The 23,232-nt window shown below is 44.9% G+C and overlaps 1 protein-coding gene across 1 annotated transcript in view; it reads right to left on the bottom strand.

Moving 5' to 3' along the window:
• Nucleotides 1–22,178, bottom strand: part of LOC144667596 (beta-2-glycoprotein 1-like) — a 32,044-nt gene extending 9,866 nt beyond the window's left edge. The window contains exons 1-4 of the mRNA XM_078529034.1: nucleotides 21,928–22,178; nucleotides 11,134–11,307; nucleotides 5,183–5,279; nucleotides 1,240–1,316 (exon numbers count right to left, since the gene is read on the bottom strand). Of these exons, the coding sequence (XP_078385160.1) occupies nucleotides 1,240–1,316; nucleotides 5,183–5,279; nucleotides 11,134–11,307; nucleotides 21,928–21,994 (415 nt within the window). The 5' untranslated portion in view covers nucleotides 21,995–22,178. The remainder of the gene's footprint in view (nucleotides 1–1,239; nucleotides 1,317–5,182; nucleotides 5,280–11,133; nucleotides 11,308–21,927) is intronic.
• Nucleotides 22,179–23,232: the final 1,054 nt, after the last annotated feature.

Raw genomic sequence — 23,232 nt, 5'->3', positions numbered from 1 at the left:
ATAACTTCATATTTCCTATTGGTCTCCATTTGCCACCTTGTTGCCCACTCACTTAACCTGTCTATGTTTCTTAAATGTATCTCTGTGTCCTCCTCACAGCTTGCATTCTCACTTAGCTTTGTATTGTCAGAAAACTTAGATACAATACTCTCTCTTTGTCTAAATCAGATTGTAAATGGCTGAGGCCCCAACACTGATCTTTGTGGCACTTCTAGTCACAGCCTGCCAACTTGAAAATGACCCATTTATCCCTACTCTTTGCTTCTTGTCTGTCAACCAATACTGTAGCCCAGCTGTGCTGATCCCAATTGTTACACTCCAACTGGCTGACACCAACTAATTTAGCAGCAGCCCAAAACCTTATGGTTGATTTACATGGTGCACTGCATTTACTCATTATGCTACAAGAGGAGATGACACACTTCTGTGGTAGTTAACTCAGCTCTCTGGTTGTCTTGTTGATTCTTCCCAGACTGTTCAACAGTCACCATATTATAAATATGTTTCTTAAGAAATAACCAAAAACATGTTGATGTCACAAAAGGTGTTTGTGGTTGCTAGTTTGTGGGAGGCAGCAGCTTTGTGAAAAAATGTTTGGCACAATTTGAAAATAATTGCCAAATGTATTTCTAAAGGCTGCTGAACACTAAATCAATAAAGGTGATTGGTTCATTGCAGTTCATCCACTGAGAAAGATTCAACATCCTCAGTGTTAATTGGATCCCAAGCCAGATGGTGAGAAACGAAACTAGACATCAATCTTTTCCCTTTATAATAGGTTTATTTACATACTGCAACATTACATTTATCTGTTTTCTACCTACTAACCCCAGTGTCCCAGCCATCTCTCTTTTATACTCTTTTGATTAAACCTAATTAACCAGGGGGAAAAAACAATTAAAGTAAATTAAAGTGATAGCCCCTTAAAGGGGCAGTCTCTCTTTACACTCTTTTGAGTGGTTTTGGGGGCTGATGAAGCACTCCAGCCACCTGTGTGCCCACTGGTCACATAAGGCCTATCTCTCTTTACAAGTGCTGTTGATACTGAATTAAACAATGCCCTTCACCTATGTATGTTAACAATATAATTAACATATCATGAACACCCAGCATCCAACTGTTCTTTACATTATTCTCCATTACCCAGCTGTAGTGCATGTGATGTAATTCTGTTCTACCTTTAGGTGCTTCTAGTAGGATGATTAAACTCGCAATACGACATGTATACAAAATGCTTACGTTCACAGGATTGTTGCTGATCACTCCATGTCCCATCATGTAGACAGGTGCTGCTGTTTAATCCCCTAAGAATGTATCTGAACAAATAAAGTTACCAACAGTGTTAAACAAAACAAGAGGAAACAATTAATATTCTGCAATTCACTACAAAGCTTCAGCCACTTAGGTTTCAATTTTAACATTCTCACCAATAGAAACCTTCAGAAATATAGCAGTGGAGAAGATGGGGGTGAGGTAAGAATTTATAACTCCCACCCCCTAACTCTGCTGAGTTTTCAACCTCATGTCATATGCAGTAAAGGCTAGTCACTTCTCTCAGGTGAGGGGAGGTGGCAAATTGAGTCATCACTGGACAGCCCTTATACACCTCCTAGCTAGAAGGGCATGAGAAACCGTCCTTCTCAATCACTGTTTATACATGACATAGTGAGGAAGAAGTGTAGAAGATAATATTAGAAAAGCAAGTCTGGCTTGCTTAGGGAGAAAAAAATGACTTTAAAACAGGGTTAATCCTCGTCATCAGCCTTGTGTGGGTGTATGTTCTTGTTGCTGTTCACATTTACAGAGCTTCCCACCCATTCTATTTCAATTCAGTGGAAACATGACAATATGTGTGCTGGCACTGATTTACGAGAAACTACACCTCATTCATTGTGTTGACCTTGTACTAAACTTTCTCTTCAGTATAGAATTTTTAATAGAAGTTCAGGCATGATAATATTATTTTGCCAATAAATTACAACACCTACGACAAACCTTTGATAGACTGAGATAAAAATAATCAGTTTCTACATCTTTGTGGCAAAGCCATTTACCGAGTAATTGAAATAATAGTAAACAATGTTTAAATAAAAGACAGACAATGATATTCCCTGTGAAGTAAATCCCAATATTATTACCGCTTAGATCAAAAGGTGCTACTGATGATTATAACATGCCCAGAAAAATTAAAATTGCATAAAATTAAGTGATGAAATAAAGCAAATTGGAATATGCTCTTGTGGTTTATCTTCTCACATTAAGAACTTCTTCAGAAGTTTCATTGCCTTGAAAGACATTTTTATGGCTTCTTCTCCATTCCTGATACAGAACTGATCTGTTTTCTAACGTGTGGGCTGTATGAGATGTTTGATGAAATTGAAGCAAGATATATTTGCCAATTATGTTTTCAGTACACAGACTGTACATTGAAAGCAGATGATTGGGGAATATCTTAAAAGAAAGCAACTGCCAAAGATAGGGGAACCAATTTTCCTGTCAGTAGCACCCAGGAATGCTAATTCTCCAAGTGATAATTACAGGAAATGAAGCAAAGAAAGGCGAGTCCTCCAGTCAGGGCAAACCAAACGCTCCCAGGGGAATTAGGCGGCTGTGACATTTGGCAACCCTCCTGCCTCATTTTGTTTCCCTGAGACCAAAATTACCCTAGGTGCTGGGATACCCAAAGAAGATTGAGGTGGAATAAAAATAGAAAATACAAGAAACACTCAGAGGGTTAACTTCTTAGATTTGTTCTGAAATAAGGTCATCAACCTGAAATGATAACTCTGTTTCTCTCTCCATAGATGCTGCCAGACTTACTGAATATTTCCAGCATTTTCTGTTTTGCATTTTAGATTTTAAGCATTCGTAGTATTTTGCTTTTGGAAGATTTAAGTTGTTTTGGGCCTGTGACCTCCTCAGATAAAAGGGGCATAAGGGACCAGGCAGAATGACTACCACACACCAGAAAGGTGAGTGGCCTTGATGTTTTTCCTCCCATTCCAAGGATCTTCCAAAACTTAATTGGAGCCAGAGTCCTTTTTGGTAGCTGTTCCCCAACAGCACACACAAGGTTCCAAACTCACCAATCAGTCCCACAGCTGTTCCTATCTATCCCTATTTCCTAGTGCAAGGATTTGTCAAATGATGGACATATAATGGAACCATGCCACTGAGCTGAGTTTGCCCACTAAATTTGGACACTCTGTATGCCTGTATACTTTGAATGCACTCTGTGGTCCAGAGCTGGGCAAATGGTGGTGGGGGGGGGGTTTCAGTGGGGGAGGAGGGTGGTGTTGCGGGGTGTAGAAAGCAAGGTGATGGAGAAGAGAAACAGGAAAATTGGTCCTGTAATTTTGTAAACAAGAAAGATTCATATTGATACTGTGTATTATTTCCCTTCCTTTATTACCATGTTCAACAGAATAAAAACCAGCTGATGTGCACAAATCCCCCAGTATAACAACATGATGCTCTGTTTCAATACTATTATGAATGGGATTGGTGAGTTGTAGGTACTGAAGCTACATCTACACTACAGCCGTAGCATCACTGCAAAGTGGTTTTGCTTCATACTGCTGCTAATTCTAAATACAACCAAGGTGGGATTCTCACTTTGCTACAGAGTCAGAGTTGCACCAGATTCCAAAGTTTATTCTTCAGCTTATTAACATCCATGCAAAGCATTTTGCAGTGCATGATGCTGCAGCTGCAGGGCTCCAGCTAACACTCTAAAAATAAAAAGATAATAATAAAAAGGGTTCTAAGAAATGCTGAGACGTATACAAATATTTCTTATTACTTCCACAAGAATGACCAAGAATTAAATGTATTTACTAGATAAGTGCATAATATCATTTAACACGTGTTCAATTGTATCAATACCACTATCTCAATCTCACTATGAAATCTGTGGGGAATGCAAAAACAACCAGAAAGGCTCGTCCCCTGGATTCCCCTCTTCCCTAAACTCCTAGAAAGGCTATGCATTAGGAAAGGTACATTGTGGCACAATAGAATTGAAGAAGGCAGCAGGGTAATAGGATTTTTTAATAATGATCTAGCTGAGAATCTGTACAGAAAGATGGACTAAATGGCTTCTACTTGTTTTTACTGTAAAGTTCTATGGATATTTAAGCAGGAATGTGCCAAAGGACAGTTGAGAGCTATTAAATGGACATAAATAACTATACAGATATATCTCCGTGGCAGTTAGGATTATGTGCCAAATTGGCAGACTATTGAAGATAAATAAATCTGAATTCTAATGTTAAAAAGATCCAAATGTGGGTTCAAATGCCTTCAATTTATTCCCAAATGCACACTGTTTGCCTTCTTCTCAGTGAACTGTTCCAGTGAAGATGATATGGTTGTACATTTAAACATCAAGAAAGAACTATGTCTAGGGTTTCCTAATATCTGTCTGAAGGGGCCATTGGCAACAGCCTTTTTGATCAATCGGAAAGTATAAGCTCGGAATCTAATGTCCTCATAATGTAGTATCACTGTCTATGTACTTTTGATAATATTGAAGGTACTGTATATAAATCAGGACTTTAAAACTTTGAACATTACCCTGTGGTCTTTTATTTCAATTGTCCACTAAATTGTAACATAATCCTAAATAGTATTAAAAGAGATCTCTGTACATTTATTTGTGCGTCTCAATTACATGTTAACTGATGTATTCTCAATGGTTCAATATTTTCCTGCCTTGTAATGCACTTATCTGATAACTCAACATCTGATGGAACCATTAGTATTAAAAGTAGGGGAGCAAAATGATTTTATTGGTAAAGTTCAGGCCTAGAATCAGGAATTGGATCTTTTGAGCAGTCTTAGTAAGAGACAAATGAATGAACTGTTACAATTTAATAAATGCACAATTAAAGTGGTGGCTTATTTTAAGTATAATTGCTTTGGAATTTTACTATGATTTTAGAGAAGCCTGGAGACTATAAGGTTATTAAAATGGATTCTTGGTTTGGAGATTCAAGTCAAAGGCTCAACTTTAGTTCTCTTCCTGCCAACAGTTTGGTCAAAGTGGATGGCATAGGTCTGAAAGAGGATTTGTGGAGGGCGAATGATACAGAAGAAAAGAAAACATTACCAATGTTACCATCCTTTTAACTGACTGCAATAATGTAAAGTTGCTGTTGCGCAATCACTGAACAATACCTACCCTGCATTGCAATTGTAGTAAACATTGTTCCTAAACGTGAACTCTGTTGCATGCATTTCTCCATTTTCCAGCAATTTTGGCACAGGACAAGATCTTGCTTTTAGGGGAAAAAATACTTCAATCAGAATTATTTTACAATTTTTTTTTTGCATAATGTCAACCTATATATTTATTCAACACATGCAGAATAATTGATCCCTAGATGTGTGTGTGTAATTTAATCAAGCTGTTCTGGCAGTTACCTATAATAATGCTAAAGATTTGTGCCTTCAATGTTAATACACATGGGCCAGAATTTTATGTTTGGCGTGCAGGCGTGTGCCCGACATGCCTGAGCGTAATATGACACGTGATGATGTTGGGCGTGTGCCCTGACGTCATCGCGCGCCCTCCAGATATTTCACTAGGCGGGCGCGCTATGAAGACGGAGGCGCACCCGCCATTAATTAATAGGCCAGTTAAGACCCTTAAGACACTAATTGTCTCGGAGTTTACGTAGCCCATGCGATTTTGAGGGCATTGCATGGGCACAACGGGCAGGCAGGCAGGCCACATTTTCAAAAACTTCATCCATGGACGGGATATGAGGGGTGAGTGGGCTTGCTAATGCTAGTTGTTTGTAGTTTAGCTTATAAGTTGCTGCTGCTTGCTTGTGTGAACAGGACATCTTCATTTCGCTCCAGAGCTGCTTTGGCAGAAATAAGAGGCTTCAGTTCAGGACCCTTGGGTCCTTTCAGGTATCAGACAGCCTTCCCTTACTCTGGGAATGGGGATTGTGGTCTCTGTTGGAGGCACCTCCTCTGAGGAGGAAGAGAGGGCCAGAAGGGGGAGGAGGCCAGGTGTCACTATCCAGCCTCCAGGGGAGGGCGACCTGTGGGGGAAGAGACGCAGGCACAAGGGGCGCAGGGTCAACAGGATGTCCAAGGCCGAAGGGGCCACAGAAGACGCCACTATCCTGCTGCCAGGGCTTACAGGTGGCGAAGCAGCTACCTCAATATGTCTAAGGTGCAGTGCCAAAGGAGGCTCCGCCTCTCAAGGGACACTGTGACCTCCATTTGTCAGATGATCAGCCCTGAGATCAGATCCCACTGTGTGGGTGGACACCCCATGCCAGTGGCGCTGAAGGTCACAGTGGCCCTCAACTTCTATGCCTCTGGCTCTTTCCAGGGGTCAGTGGGTGATCTTTGTGGAGTCTCCCAATCAGCTGTCCACAGTTGTGTCAAGCTGGTGACAGACGCTCTGTTCAGGCGTGCATTGACTTTCATTCACTACCGCAAGGACAAGGCCAGCCAGGCAGAGCGAGCCAGAGGCTTTGCAGCGATTGCTGGGTTCCCCCGCAAACAGGGTGCAATCGACTGCACACATGTGGCCATCAAGGCGCCAGCGGGTGATCCGGGTGTCTTCGTCAACAGAAAGGGATTCCACTCCATGAATGTGCAGGTAGTGTGTGACCACAGGATGCAGATTTTGCAAGTCTGTGCAAGGTACCTAGGCAGCTCCCATGACGTTTACTTCCTGAGACACTCTCAGGTGCTGAGGCTCTTCAGTGCTCCAGCCTGATTGGATGGACGGCTGCTGGGTGACAAGGGCTATTCCCTCAAAAGGCAGCTCATGACGCCGCTCCGCCATCCAACAGAGGCGGAGCAGCGGGACAATAGGAGCCATGCCTCTACAAGGGTGGTGGTAGAGAGAGCCATAGGTCTTTTCAAGATGCGCTTCCAATGCCTGGACAGTTCAGGGTGTGCACTCTAATACCCCCCCAGATCATGTATCATTGATAGTAGTTGCATGCTACGCTCCCCACAATCTGGCACTGGAAACGGGGGACGCAGTGGAGCAAGAAGATGTTGACGCAGCTGCTCTGGCAACAGACCATGAGTCCAGTAGTGAGCCCGAGGACAAGCATGGTCAGGAGAACGCTGAGGGGATAGACGCTGACCTGGGCAACCTCCAGGGAGGCAGGGACACCTGGGACGCTTTGATCCAACGTTCCTTCAGCTAGCCTGCCAAATAAGAACCACCGCCACCACATGCCAGGGCTGCAGGCTCCATACTCGATACCTGACAGGAGCATTTGCTTGGTGGACAACATGCACTATGTGCCATTTCAATAAGGTTCAATGACAAACAAGTCACTCATAACATCATGGGTTACCCTGCACCTGCAGAACTAATGAAGCATCCAGAGGCTTGTTGAACAGAAACACATTTAATGATGTGGTACCTGGCATACATAATACAAATGAAATTGTTAGGTGTTATCCATCACACTGGTGAACATTTAACGTAAAAGTGGGGGGAAAAATATCACCAGTGATAAGCCCATGTTGTGCTTAAGGTACTTTAAGTTTTCGCTTGTGGGTGCTACGTCTAGGTGGCCCCCCCGTCCCCCATAGCTGGCACTGGCTTTGGAGACATCCTGCTCACTCTGCTGTCCTGTTGGCCTTGATGACCTTGGTGGGCGTCCTATGGCCCATAGAGCTGTGCTGGACCTGCCTGGGAGGGAGTGGCCAGTGCCACGGCTGGCATCTCCCCAGTCTCCGTAGCCTCATCGGATGCCACAGTCACTGGCAGAGGGGTGGAGGAGCTGCTGCCATCATCCGGAGCACCCTGAGATGAGCCAACAGAGACGACAGGCAGCTCGTGCACCAACGTGAGGTCGCCTTGGACCTCCCTGCTCACCATTGATGGACGGACACCTAGCTGGGATACTGGGTGCCCAATCCATCTCCCACACTAACATTGAGTACCTGAGGTCATTGCCGGGGTGAAGGCTTGCAGGTCCGAGCCCCGATTCAGCTCCTGGAGGAGCCTCTCCATGAGAGTCGCCACTCTCTCCATGGAGGAGGCAGTGCGCTAGGCCATGAGGGTCATTGCATTGTTCATGCTCCAGAGACCATGGCACGCATTCCCTCATGTATCTCCGCCAGATCCTCCCGCACACCCTACTGGACTTTCAGCATCTGCTGCCTCAGGGACGACTCCAGAGGCATATCATCAGCCACCGACTGAGCATGTTCCTGGTTCCTGCCGGCGCCCTGTGCACTCTCTGCCTCCGCCTGCACATCAAGCGAGCGTGAAATGCCCTCATCAATGTGCACCGAGATACTAGCCGCTGATCTAATGTCCATCAAGGTGCTGGTATCTGCGCTGGTGCCTGCCTGGCTGAGAGGGTATGACACAGGTGCATTGTGATGGTTGCTGTCCTCTGGGATCAGTGGTGAGCCTTCAGGCTCCTCACCTCAATGGGCTGCTGGTGAGCCTGAAAAGAAAAACAAGGACATGTCATTAGTTGAAGTCATTACACTGTTACTGTGCATGCCTGGAGAATGACAGGTTTTTTAAGGGGGGGAGCGGCTACTGAATAGAATCCAATTGAAGGGTTTGGATGGTTTTGATAAATAAGTAAATAATTGAGAATGAGATGCTGTAATCTAACTTGTGAGATTGGGTGATATATTTCATCTACTTTGCTAAAGCTTTTCTTTCAATGGTGATAAGAGCCTTGAGATTACATTAGTGCCTTGAAAACCATTTAGTGGAGTTCAGTGGTCAATTTGGATAAGCCTCCAATTGATCATGACATCCAAAGGTACAGACTGAGCAGCAAGTGTGTCAGTATGATCCAAAAAGCATCCTCATGGAAATGATCAACTTATTTTTCAATTAAAGTTAATTTTAAAAATATCAAAGGCCAACAAGGAAAGCTGAATACCAGTACCGAAACAGGCCACTTGGCCCATGAAATATACACTGCTGTATTTCTCCTTATGCCACCGAGCCTAACCCCACTCTCCTGTCCACTTTCCATAGCCTTTGATGATCTTTCTTCAAGTAATTATTCAGTTCCTTTTCAAAAAAGATATCTATAGAACCTTGCCTTAATTTTTCCTAGTTTCTATTTGATTTTTACCCTTTCCATCTCCAATTTAAATATTTCCAATTGCTGATCTGTAAATTTACTTTGCAGTTTTTCCTTCCATTTAACCTGGGGAATGCCCCTTTTTATTTCACTATAATTTGGTTTTCTCTCCCCACCTCACCATTCAAACACCATTCAAGTGCCTTATTCAGTTTTTCTTTATTTAATCACTGAATCTAATTTATATCACGGCCACTGTTTCCCAATTCCTATACTTCTTGGACACCTATGTGCCCCTCTCATTTTCCAGAACTAAGTCAGGTAATGCTACCTTCTTTGTTGGACATTGACTGAGAAAGCAGTCCTGAATGCACTGCAAGAGACCTTTCCCTTCTCAATTGAAAATTCTCAATTACCTTTCTGTCTTTAATATACTCCTATTAATGTAACCAATCCTTTGCTGTTACTTAGCTTAACCCAAGGTCATTCTGTTTAAATCACATGTCTATTATATACTTACCCTCCACTGCTGTCAGTCATTGTTTTTATGTCATAGATTTTTACTTTAAGCAGTGAATTTAGTTCCCTAATTTAGTTTCTTCCACTCCGCATTCATTTTCTTGCATTTTACTTAGGGTTCCATTGGTTTTGTGATTTCTTTCCCCTCTTTTCTTTTGCCTTTTCACACCCATTTTTTAACCATCATTTTCAATCTCTCTTCCTCATCCTATGTAACCGAAATTGTATTTTTCCTTCCAAGCTCCCTAACTTTACTGCCTGGATTTTCCTTCCTTTCCCCATTATATTGCTTTAAATTTGCTCCATAGCTCCTTTCAAAAGTATAGGTCCCAAATCTGCTTAGTTAAAGGCTGTCCTGACAGTCTAGCTATCCCTTACCCCTTAACTGACCTTAGTGCCCATATGAATCTGAACCTTGCATCACCCTCAAACCATATCTCATTTCCCTAATTCAGCTCCTCTTGAACTGGCAACAATTTATGACCCCTGAGGTTGTGATTTTTAATCTAACACAACGCCTGGAAATCTTTCTCAAGACCTGGATCTTGTTCCTCTAGATTTTATTGGTTTTGATACAAACCATCACAGGCAACTTAATCTCCCATTCCTGGAGCTGTAGCATAACCTTGTGGTTATAGAAGTGGTTATCTACTTCTCTCATTATCAAACCTCCTGCTATCAATATATTCCTGCATTTAACTCCATCCTGTAGGCAGCCATCTTTCTCATGGTATCATGGCATTGAGCATGGCTGCCCTCGCTCAAGTCTTCATTGATGGAAGAAAATACTTAATATTAAAAACTTATTGCCAGGACAGTTTCCCTCAGGAGATTTCGCACTTGCTTCATACTCTACCTTGATAGATGGTCACCTGGTTCTAGTCCTTGCCTGTTATCACTCTTTGTGGCTGAGGGGTAACCGCCAGTTGGAACATATGTAACATTAACCCCTCCACCTTCTTATACATATTGGAGTGTCTTCTGCTATTCCTCAAGCTCAGTAACTTTGGCCTTGAGTGAGCGCAATTGGAGACATTTTCCAGAAGAACTGCCTCCAGCAAGATTCACACAACGAGTCGTAACTGCCTTCCATTGTAATGTTACTAAAACAAAAGTAAAATACACCAAAGTTGCTGGAAATCTGAAATAAGACCAGAAAATTCTGGAATATCCAACAGGTTGGGCAGCATCTGTGGAGAGGGAGAATTAACAATTCAGGTTATCTGAACTAACAAAGGTTAGAGATGTAACAGTTTTAAATAAGTACAGAGACAATAGAAGGGAAGGGGAGGAAGGAACCTTCTGTGATGGGGTAGTGGGCAGAAGGGATTAAATGACGAAGGAAATAATGGTAAAAGGCAAACGTAGATGGTAATAGGACAAGAAAGAAACAAAAGATGGGTCTAGAGAAGCTGTAAATGGCAACAACAGAACCATTGCCAATAGCTGCTGTCAGAAAAAATGGGAGCAGAGGTTACGATCTGAAATTGTTGAACTCAGCGCTGAGAGTTGGAGTTAAAACTTTATGTTGAAGTTTAGCCACTTTTCCAAGAATTTGTTATTTACTTACGCAGACAGTTGATTTTGGGTCTATTCCAAACCCCATTCTTTGGGCAGACAAGCTTGTTGAAACCATGCCCCCTGTACCCGAGCAGGCAGGAGTATACTGCCTCTTCTCCAGGTTCATACACCTTTTTCCCATTTATAACGTTTGCATTGTTCACTTCTGGTGGTCTGCCGCAGGCTACAGATAGGGGGAGAAAACCATTGCAATTTTCAGTGCAATATATTTTTATTTGTTTCAGTGTATTTCTTCCCTTCCTTTCAGGATCCCCATCCCACCATCACATAGTATTTCCAACTGAGAGAAGATAAAAGAATGGAATTAGAAAAGGCCATTCTACCCATCTCGCCCATTCATCCAACTTCAACTGATTTAATCAGCAGAGGTAGGTAATTACTACTAATAAATTTCTAATCTTGAAAAGGTTAAATAAATGGCATTTGAATTTTCAATAGACCAACACTTACCCAAAACTTAACAAAACAACCAGTCTCCCACACTCAATGGCCCCGACTCAATCACCCCAGTTCCCAAATCCCCCACCCACTTACACCAAAACCCACCACCACACCCCCATATACCCAACCCCCACTACCGCCCCACCACACATCAACCCCCCAACCCCCATCAAATGCCAACACCCATTAATACCCCCACCTCACACCAATGCCCAGCACCACACATCAACCCCCCAGCCAAAGCCCCCACACACTAACCCCTACAACACATTGGGCAGAATTTTCCACTCCTGTTGGCAGCGGGTGTGTTTGAATGGACATTATGGTGAGAAGGCCAAAAATCGGTTTTACACCGTTGTGAAACCAGGTTGCAATCGTCTGCTCCACCCGTAAATGGCAGACCGCCTTTCTGCTGCTGCATGTCAGGAGCCTAATTTCAATACTTCAGCTTCTCATTATAAGGTTTGCTTGCCGGAATCATCCTCCCATGTTGGATCGTCCGGGCATCATGCCGACATGTTTCACAGCAGCACACAGGCAACATGCACCCGGCAGGCTGCACTTTGCTCGGTACTTCGAGCTTTCTTTGTCTACCTTGGTTCAGGCAGCACTCGTGGTCATCAACGCCAGGCAATGCAGGCAGCATGACATCGTTTTTAGGGGGCTCACGGGCAGGTCTCTACTTAGCAGAACAGCCGTTGAGAATGAGCCATCTCATCACTCTAAACTCACACACTCACAAGGCCATCACATTCACTGGCTTCTCACTCACTGTCAGCTCAAGGGATGTCACCATTCATTCTCTTAAACACACCCTCACATCTCCATCTGGGCTCATACCCCCACCTAAGGGGGTAGCTTTTCAATGACTGCAGGGCCAGGGTTTGCTTGGAGAAGGGGGAAAAGCGGTCTCAGGCAAGGGAAGAGGCTGCAGGGTGGGGACTATACTGGGGAAGGGGGGTATCCCAGGGTGTATGTGGGGGCACATGTTGATCTGTGCAAGTGGCCTCAAGATGGTGAGGACTGAGGAGGCAGGCTCCAGAGGAGATGAGCCCAGATGGAGATGTGAGGGTGTGTTTGAGAGAGTGAATGGTGACGTCTCTTGAGCTGACAGTGAGTGAGAAGCCAGTGAATGTGATGGCCTTGTGAGTATCTGAGTTTAGAGTGATGAGATGGTTGCCTTACCCTGGTGACATGGATGAGATCGTCCTCTTTCTGCATTGGATGGCTAACTTCTTCTATGTAGCCCTGCTACTGACCAACACTGCCCCGTCTCTGAAGCCGGAGTGGTGAGATTGCTGGACCTCCTGTGGCAAAAGCAGGGGTGGAGGACATCATGGTGGGCCTCCAAAATACATTCGAGTGATGGGTCACTGTACTGTTCTTAGCTTTCAGGGCCATGTCTTCACTGGAGCAGTCCTGGGCTGCAGGCATTAAGAACTGTGTGCATGGCTGCAGTTTAGATATAACACCCGGAGTGAGGAAACGGTGAGGTAATGGTGTGGCAGACGATTCAGAGGCCACCTGCCAGCAAAAAAGCATGTTTTCTGTAGTTGCATAATTAATGAAGCAGGAAGTGGACAAAATGGCGCAAAAACCCAAAAACGTCTTTTTTTCATGCCCGCTAACGCACTTAGTGCAATTCTGGGATGATTCTGCCCATTAACTGACCTCCCCCCATCCCGCACAATACACCAACTCCCCACCCACTGCACTAAGGCCACTCCACTTCCTGCCCCAGGGGCATTTTGCTTGCACCAAGGGATAATTGGACATTGGCCCTGGTGACAGCCTGTTAATTGGTCGAGCCAGCAAAACACTACCCCAGGGTTCCACCACCCATGAGAGTGGGGTTGGTTCCCGCTTTTGGCCCCAGCAGTGGGACTTCAGCCTTGCCAAAAAATTCAACCCTTGATCTTGCAGGTTCAACCCACTCTGACTCAGTTTATTTCCTTACCCTTTTTATGCAAAAAACTCAAGTATGCCATCACCTCACTCAGTTTCCCCCTTAGTTTAGAAGCTAACCCAAAGGATGACACTTCCAATGGTGGAATATTCCCTCAAGAATACATTGCAGTATCAGCCAAGATTATGAGCTCAGTACCTGGAGTGAGAATGTACTCTCAACCTTCTAACTCAGAAGCGAGAATGCTGCCAAATGAGCCATATAAACATCCGAGCCCTATGTTCTTTATGCGTTATTTAACCCTGACTAATTGCACTCCAACAACTTGTTAAAAACTAACACGCACTCACAACTCTGCCTTTTGGACACCATGAGCTCTGCAAGTTGATTCACCCTCAATTTTACTTAAAACCTCTTGTCAGGAAATGCTTTGCTTCTTCCTTCATTGGGAAGTGACTGCATGAGGATTTGCAAGTGTCTGCCCACGTCCTAAAATGTCAGACTGCCATGAATCGAACAACTGTTGATGGGTCAACTCAAGAAGGATGACTGAGCCACCCCCGTGCTCAGTAGAATAAGCTGGATTATCTGAGTGCCCAGATAACTGGGCCGCAAATGTTATGAAAGCATACTAAGCAAGGTTCAGTAAAAGATCATTTGCGCTCTGAATGTGAAGTCAGGATAAAGGGACAGCCTTTTTAGTACTGAGATGAGGTGAAATCTTTTTACTCAAGAGTATTGTGAATCTTTAGGATTCCCTACCCCAGTGGGCTGTGGTTGCTCAGTCGTTGAGTATATTCAAGACTGGGATTGATAGATTTTTGGACACTAAGGGAATCGAGGAATATGGGATAATGCAGGAAAGTGGAGTTAATGGGGAAGTTGGGCCATGGCCTTACCGAATAGCGAAGCTGCCTCTCGGAGCTGAATGGAGCATTCCTGCTCCTATTTCATATGCTCTTAGGTTCACAAAAACAAGACAAACGGTTAAAAACTTATGAGCTGTTCTGTTCAGATTTGCCAATTGTGTATTCATAAGATCATAAGAATTAGGAACAGGTGTAAGCCATTTTTGTAATATATCTCTCCTTTTAGTTTATCTTTTCTCTCTCCAACTCTCATTATTTATTTACTTCCTGCTTTGATTTCTCTTCATTTTCTTTTTCTCTATCCCTGTTTCTCTATCATTCTCCTACTATGACTTTCCTTTCTTCATTTTTGGATTAATTTTTCTCCATGAGAAAATGATCTTTTTCCATTGTTTACATTCTCTGATGTTTTAGCAGCTATAAGGAAATTACTAAAGAAATCAATAGCCCAGCGTCCTGGGACTCTTTCCTGTTCCAAAGATCTATATTCTTTTGGGATTTGTGTTGAACTTCATCTGTATTTTCAAATCCTTTCACTGCAAAAATTAATTTGCAAACAGCAGAAAATGTGTTTCAATTTGACCTTTTACATTTTTTAATATTTACCAATAAATGTCACAAGATCACAGTGACCTTTCAAGGAGTTCTACTTGTGCATTTTAGCTTATGTTTGTGATCAGTGAAGCAAAACAAGAGGAGAGTGTGTGCAGTGCATTGGTATGGCAGTCCATTTCATTGGCAATTACAGTTCCAGGGCCAAATCTCTGCAATTGGCCAAGTTGCCATTTAAACTTATTAAAATAGAACATTTTCACAAGCACATTTACATAAGGACATAAGAAACAGGAGTGGGCAGAAGACCATTTGTCCTCTCAATCGATAAGATAATGTCCAAACTACTATCCCAGCTACATTTTATTGCACTATCTCCTTTTCCCTTAATTTTCTTAGGATTCAAAAGTATGTTGATCTCTGACTTAAATATACTCAATAACCGAGCATCCACAGCTCTCTGAAGTAGAGAATTCCAAAGGTGTACAACCCTTTGAATGAAAAAAATTCTCCTCATCTCAGTTTTATCCTGAGGCTATGGGCGGAATCATCCTAGATTTGCACTAAGTGTGGTAGCAGGAGGGAAAAAGGACGTTTTACCCAATGGCGGGTTTTTGCACCATATCGTTCCATTCCTACCTCATTAATTATGCCTTCTTGGGAAACACACCGGGTCGCTGGCGGGTTGACCTCTGATTTGCCCACCCCGCCATCACCTCAGGCCTTTAGTAAACCAGGTGCCATGTTTAAAGTCCGACCCTGCAAAGCGCTTGCACCCTTCAAGGGATAGGAAGCTGCTGGGAACTGATGGCTGCCAAAGGGAGGAAACATGCTGCCCCCAGATTTAGCAACGCCTCCCTGAAGCGCCTAATGGACGTAGTGGAGGCCTGCCATAATGTCCTCTACCCCCGCTGTCGGCGAAGGCCAGCAAGCAAGGTCACCAATCCAGCATCGGAGATGGTGGCAACGGTGGTCAGCGCCAATACCCTGCAAAAGAGGACAGCTATCCAGTGCAGGAAAAGGATGAATGGTCTCATCCATTCTGCCAGGGTAAGTCACCCTTCTCATCACTCTCAACTCACACACGCACAAACCCATCACACATCCACAGGGATCTCACACCTCAAGGGACAACACCATTAACTCTCACACACACCCTCACATCTCCATCAGGCTAATAACCTCTGGAGCTCGTGTGCTCATCCTGTCCATGTTTTCGCTCACCGCACAAACATTCCAAGCATCCTGTTCACACTCTCTCCATCTGTTTTCATGCAGGAGAAGCTGGCTCATAACAGCAAGGAGAAGTCCCAGACCGGGTATAGAGTAGCCCACATTAGGCCCCTCACTCACTTTGAGGAGCGTGCCATTGCGCTGACTGGTGAGGACATAGACTGTGCCTATGGCGATGGTGAGGTTGGTGGCAAACACCCATGTGAGGATCCTGCACCACATCATCCCTCTCTCAACGCAAATGTGACTGCTCTCTCTCCTGCTTTTGAATCTGCAGCCACGCACTAATTATCTCTACTTTCGTTCACTGGGAGCTCTGCCAAGTGACTGACACCCTCAGCCAGTCTGTCCCTCTGCTCCATTCAGGTCCTCACGTCTAGTCAAGAGGACACTTCCTCCATTGAAGAGCTGGAAATAAGCACCCTGGACGACCTGTCACAACACTTAACCACACCCTCCACCAGTGCAGACACACACCCTGGTGGGACCTAGATCTAGAGCAGGCTTGGGTTCACAAACTGGTGGTCACCGCACAGACATGTGTCCGCAGCAGGAGGAGGCAGGTTCGAGCTCCCTGGCACTCGGAGGATTGCTGGGGAAGAGGCACCTGTGAGGTCCGAATCAGATGACGAGCCTCTGGATTTGGCCTTCCAATGTAGGGTGGAGAGTCAGCAGAAGGCAGGGGAACATCATGCAAAGCTCTTGGAAGCCCTCAACAGAGTGGCATGAGTTGGAGGAGTGCGTCCACCTGCACTCTGATGAAGTTGCCCCCACATGTGCGCATATGGAGGTCTCCATGGGACGGATGACAGACCCCTTGGAGACCCTGGTCCAGCAGAATGCAGAGATGAGTGCAGATCTGCACACCATCATGATAGCCATGGGTGAACTCCTGCAGTGGCAATGTGAGAGGGAAACGGGGCACCTCGACGTCTCTCCAGGTGTTTCTTCCCCTCAAGGAGTCAGGCTGGTGCCCTTGGGCACCCGAAGGGAGGAAGAGTGGCAGCTGGACACCCCAGGTCATCCACTCAGGAATCTGAGAGGCTGTCTTCTCCCTCTGAGTCCCCTTTGCCTGTGACTCTCTCAACCTCATCCTCTATCACCGCAGAGGGAGCAGCTGGCCCACAGGAGGACAGCCAAAGCAAGCCTGGGCCCTCAAGTCCTCGGCTCTCCAGTAAACCAACGCCGAAGTCATCAGAGGCAACAGGGCCAGCTATTGCACAGGCTGTCTCCACCCCTGCTGTGGATGTCAGGGCAGCACCTAGAAGAAGTCTTAGGCCAAGAAAAGTTAAGAATTTCTGATCACAAGTGGTTGCACAGATGAACACATTTATTCACTTTGTAATCTGAAAATATATTCACTTTCATTGAATAGTGTATAATGGTGTCTTTCAGCTTCACTTACAGGCTTCACGAATCCTCCCCTTACAGCAATCCGCCCCCCCCACAACCCCCCAATAGCAGTTCAGCTGCACACAGCTAGCCCATGAGTGATTCTGGAGGGAGAAGTGTGTGTGGCGCAGAGCTTTTCAGAGCCTCATGCAAAAGTTCTGCCACACACCCGGAGCCTTCCTCTGTCACACTCATCTCACTGTCCCGAGCATTTTCACCGCTGCCTGCCAGGGCTCTCTTTCAGTTGTCCATCTGAGCTGACCTGCATCTCCGCCCACCTACTGATCACACTCCCATGCAGCACCTGTGCCCATCCAACATGAGGGTCCTTTCACTTTCAATTTTAGAAGCATGCTGGTTGTTAAGTATACTTCAGCTCCCCCATCCTTTCCCCTCCCTGAGTCACCCATGTCCTTTCACCCATCACTGTTGGCCCCCCTAGCATCACCTTCCACCTCTCCACCATCACCTACCAGCCAGAACCTTTCTCTTTCCGGGCTGTCCAAGTGTACGTGCACGTTCCCTATCTTCCCAAGAATCCTTCCCTCATCCACATTGACCTCACCGACCTCGTCCTTCCCACACCCAGGGTCCGTGTCTGTCTCTGAGTCCCCACCAACCACCTGCACCTTCCCTTCTACCATTACCGTCACACGCTCACCCTCCCACCCTACCGGCTCACTCTGCCCTCTCTCATTCTCACCATTCCCTCCTACCACGCCCACCCTCATTTCGCTCCCCAGCAGGCAGTCAACTCCACAGACCCCACCCTTGCACGTTCCCCCCCTCCGGACTCCTTCCCCCTTCCGGACTCCTTCCCCCCTTCAAATTTCTTCTGTTACACCTTCTTCCCCCCCTTACACCTACCTCAGTTGCTGCATTCTCCCCCTTACATCCTCCTCCCTCCATACTCCCTCCCCCCCTCCCAAACTCACCCCCGACACCATCATTCCCCCCCTCCCTACCTCACCCACCCCAGTATACCTTCCTCTCCCAGTCAAACCTAGACCTTGCTCTCCACTCCCTCGTCAATCATCCATAGCAGTCCATGGCCAACGCACTGATTTCCTGAAGCAGATCCCAGTCACCAACGGTGACCTTCCATCTTCCATGAGCTGCTTCGTCACGGAGCCATATCCATCAGAATCCACCCAGCATGCGATGCACGTGTTCCTCCAGGGTCCGGGAGCAGTAGGCCTCCAGCTTCTTCTGCTTCTTGGATGTCCGCAATGCGAGCAAGGTCCTGACGGTAAGTCCTGACTTCTGCACAGCACACTTGTCAAGATGTGCTCTGGGCCAGCATGTTTTCCAGCCGACATGGACGGTAAATTCGATGTGGGGGGATGATTCCGGCGAGCAGGGCTTATAATTAGATGCAGATGTATTAAAATGATGTTGCAGACATGCAGCAGCAGGAAAGGGTGGAGTAGACAATCACAAACTGGTTTCACGCCAGTGTGAAACCAATTTTTGGCCTTCCTGCCATATTGTCTGCTCTGCTAGGGAGCACTGCTGGACCCCAATACTTCTTGGCTTATCACAGCACATTTCCTAATGTTGGTTTAGAGAGTGCACCTACTAGGTACATGTCGTCCTGTCAGTCTAATCCTACCTAGTTGGGAAATTGATTGAATGGCAGGATATGGAGAGTCAGGATAATGGGCAGATACTCGAATTGGCAGAATGTGACTTGTTGGTTTCCACCTGTATCTGTGTTGCAGCTCCAACTATTCACTGAATTTATTAATCAATTAAATGATGGGATAGAAAGCCACATATACAAGTTTGCTGATGACACAAAGTATTATAAGCAGTGTGGATGGAAGCATAAGATTACAGAGATATTTATAGATTAAGTGAATGGACAAAACTTTAGAAAAGAATTTCTATGTAGCAAGTGTGGGGTCACCCACTTTGGACCATAAAAGCTTAGATCACAGTACACCCTAAATAGTGAAAAGTGAGAAATAGTAGAGGCATAATAGAGCAAAGAAGCTTGAGGTCCATATAGGTAGATCACTAAAATGTCATGAACAGGTACAGGATATAATCAGAATGACTAATGGAATGCTGGCCTTTGTATCATAGAGATACATGGGGGTTGAAGTCATGCATCAGTTGTACAAAGTACCGGTTTGCAACTGCTGGAGCACTGTGAGCAGTCTGGGCACCACATCTTAGGAAGGATATATATTGGCCTTGGAGGAAGTGCAGCGTAGATTTACTAGAATGATATCTGGACTGTAAAGGTTAACTTATGAGTAGAGATTACACGAACTATGATTGTATTCCATGGAATTTAGAAGGTTAAAGGTTAATTTGATTGAAGTTTTCAAGATATCAAGAGGAACTCACAAGGTAGATTTGAGAAACTACTTCTGCTGGTTGGGGAGTTGAGGACTAGTGGGCTTAAAAAGCTTAAAAATTAGAACCAGGCCTTTCAGGAGTTAAGTTAGGAAACATCAAGAACTAGAGGGTACAGATTCAAAATAATTGGCAAATGAGTAGATGTGATGTGAGGAAAAATGTTTTTAACCCAGGGGGTGGTTGGAATCTGGAACAAAATCCCTGAAAGTGGGGTGGAGGCAGGTGCAATCGAGGTATTCGGAAGGGAATTGGATTGCTACACGAAAAGGAAGAATATACAAGGTTACGGGGACAAAGCAGGAGAGTGGGACTAGGTGGAATGCTCTTTTACAGAGCCAGTGCAGACTCAATGGGCTGAATGGCCTCCTTCTGCACTGTAAAGCTACTGTGATACTTCTACATGTAAAGGGTGGTAGAAGTTTGACCCTGGATGTCACCTCCTCCCAGGCACTTTTGGTGAGGTGGTGGGGGGAGGGGCCACCACCTCCTTCGTGCTACCACCTCCTCCGGGAGGGCAATGGGACACTTATCAAAAACCACAGGGCCGACTGCCCCGCCGACCTGCCCTCCTGCCTGCCATGTTCACTCGCTACGATCTCAATCACGAGGTGCAAGTGCTTCACTGGCAGCCTTCAAATGGCTGCCACGGTCACTTTTGAATCAGCCGCTGGGTCGCCATTGGACCCGGTGGACATTGAGCACCGGCCCCCGCCCACCCCTTCTCGCTTATTCCGCAGCCGCGTCTTACGCGGGAGGGCCTTAATTGGTCAGCTTCCCAACTGCCCCCGCCCGCTCCCGCCGAGCCCGCCCGACGAGGGAACAATGATGGCCATGGCGTATATTGGCTCAGAATTTACTGTTACCCTCAAAGGCCACAAGGATAGCTTTTCTAAAGCCTGCCTAAAGATATGCTGTTGGAGCAAAGGAGAGGAAGCTCAATCTTCCCATCTGTCTGGTGTTACATCTGAGCAAGAAACTGCTCAGAACTGTCAATATTAGAGAGATTTCACTAGTGAAAGAGGAACTCAGACAAAATCACATGGGGCTGTGTTTAATTTTAAAATGACTTGCAAAGTAGGTTGCATTTTAATGGTAGGCTACATTTTAAAACTATATTGGGTGAGAATGGCCAGGTTAATTCTACCCTGACTTGGGTATCAAAAGTGAAAAAGTGTTCAAATTCCCGGCTCTGACATCTTTGCCCGGTGAGCACAAAAAGAAGTCACCCGACCACCCTCCCAAAAAAAACTCTGTAGTTCCAGCATCCTATTGGATTGCATAAAATTAACAACCTGAACTGTTGTGTCTTTATGCTGTGGTTGATTAGCAAATACAGGCAACTGCAATAAATCCAAGGAACTAATAAAGTAAAATTATTGGACTCATACAATATACAGTAAAATGAGTTATACATTTCAGCTTTTTAAAAGAGAATGACAGGTTTTTTAAGGCGGGGGAGCGGTTACTGAATAGAATCCAATTGAAGGGTTTGGATGGTTTCAATAAAGAAGTAAATTTTATTAGCCAATAAAAAAACTCTCAAAGAATAATTAAAACTTAAGGGAGCAGCTTCCCCAAATGCTGATGGCTTAGCTGGTCCAGTTGACCAGCGTATGAGCCATGCAAACCAAGAAGTTCGCAGGTTCAACCTTGAGTATGTACTGTTCTTTGATTAGCTGTTCTTAGATCGTGTGACAGTGGAGGGAATTACAGTTAGTCTGAGTGCCCTTAGATTGCAGGAATCCCAGACTTGATCACCAACTAGTCGGTAATGTGTGAATATGCATGAGTAAATGTTGAATGAAGACAGGATTCAGCACAGCTATGAAGCGGACCATTATCTTGACTGGTAGTCATTATCTAAGGTCCCACACAGCTGATGATCAATTTGGTGAGGTACCTGGTCCCAGGGAAGCAAAACCCAGCAGGGACTCAACACCTTCTGGAGACAATTGGAAAGAGAAATTGATAGCAAAGGGAGCGGAGACAGTTCATTAAAACTTTGAATATTAGACTTACTTACCTGCCGAAACATATTCACAAAAACACAGTTGATAAACTAAAGCAAGGAGGAAATATTTGGTAATCATTTTCCAGGTTTCTCAAAAGCTGAAATGCGGAGGACACAAAATGAGTTGTTGCTGCACACGGGTGGATGGATCCCTGTGCTATGGAAGTCTAATGTAACCAGAGAGGGTGTGTATATTATAAACACTTGATTAAACCAACAGAGAAATAGGTTACTGACCATGGAACTGTGAAAACACTAGTCACCCTAACCTCTACATGACATTGTGAAACATTTCTGTTTCAGGTATTTCTCAATCAGCACATTCTCAGAGTAAAGAAGCACTAGTTTTGGATGTTTTGAGTGGATTAATGTTGCAGACAGAATCTCCTAACTCTCTCAGAACATTGACATGTGCAGTTAAAGATAGAAAAGTGCTGGATACCTGAAATAAAAATAAAATGTTGGGAATAGAGGACAGGCTGATCAGAGTCAGAGACAAAAGAAATCCATTAACATTTGAGGGTTGAGACAACCCTTCTCAGAACATCAATGTACAATCTTTTTGTCCAGCTGTTGATTGATCTCCAGTGTATTTCCAATATATTCTGCTGTGAATTAAGAAGGCTGTTTCGATGTGATTGGTTTTTTATTTGAATATGTCTGACTGTTAACAAGACCAACACTTGTCCAAGATATTCTGATTGCAACATGGACAGTAATGGGTAAAAATGGTTGTCAGGGATAACAGTGATTACCGGGGCCTGAATTTTACGTTGTGAGATCGGGCGCACACCGGACCTGAACACATGTAAGATTGCACGAACTGGTGTTGGGCATGCGTCCTGATGTCATCGTGCACACATGCAATATTGAGGTTGGCGGGCAAGTGCGGGAGTTGGAGCCACGTCCACTGACAATTATAGGGCCAATTAAGGCCATTAAAAAGCCTATTGACCGAGATTTTACGTTGCCCGGTGATTTCACGCTTGTCACACGGGCAGGTGGGCAGCACGATTTTATCAAATTGTCATCCAAGGGCATGATAAAATGGGTCTAGAGCATTGCCATTGTGAGTAGTGAGGAGTTTAGGAGATCGTTTGCTGCTGGTTGCTTAGTGAAACTTGACAGTGTTATCTCTGTTTTGGCTTCAATCTTTGCATTGCTAACCTTCATTTCAGGACTCATTGGTGTCTCCAAGGCCCCTGGAGGGTTTATGCTGTGTGGACCCTTCCGTTCACCATACAGCTTTCTGTTTCTCTGGTAATGGGGATTGTCTACTCCAATGGTGGCACCTCCTCTGAGGGGGAAGAAAGGGGC

This window comes from Cetorhinus maximus, chromosome 24 (assembly GCF_964194155.1).
Source record: "Cetorhinus maximus chromosome 24, sCetMax3.hap1.1, whole genome shotgun sequence".
Lineage (NCBI taxonomy): Eukaryota > Metazoa > Chordata > Chondrichthyes > Lamniformes > Cetorhinidae > Cetorhinus > Cetorhinus maximus.
This window is presented reverse-complemented; position numbering and strand designations above follow the sequence as displayed.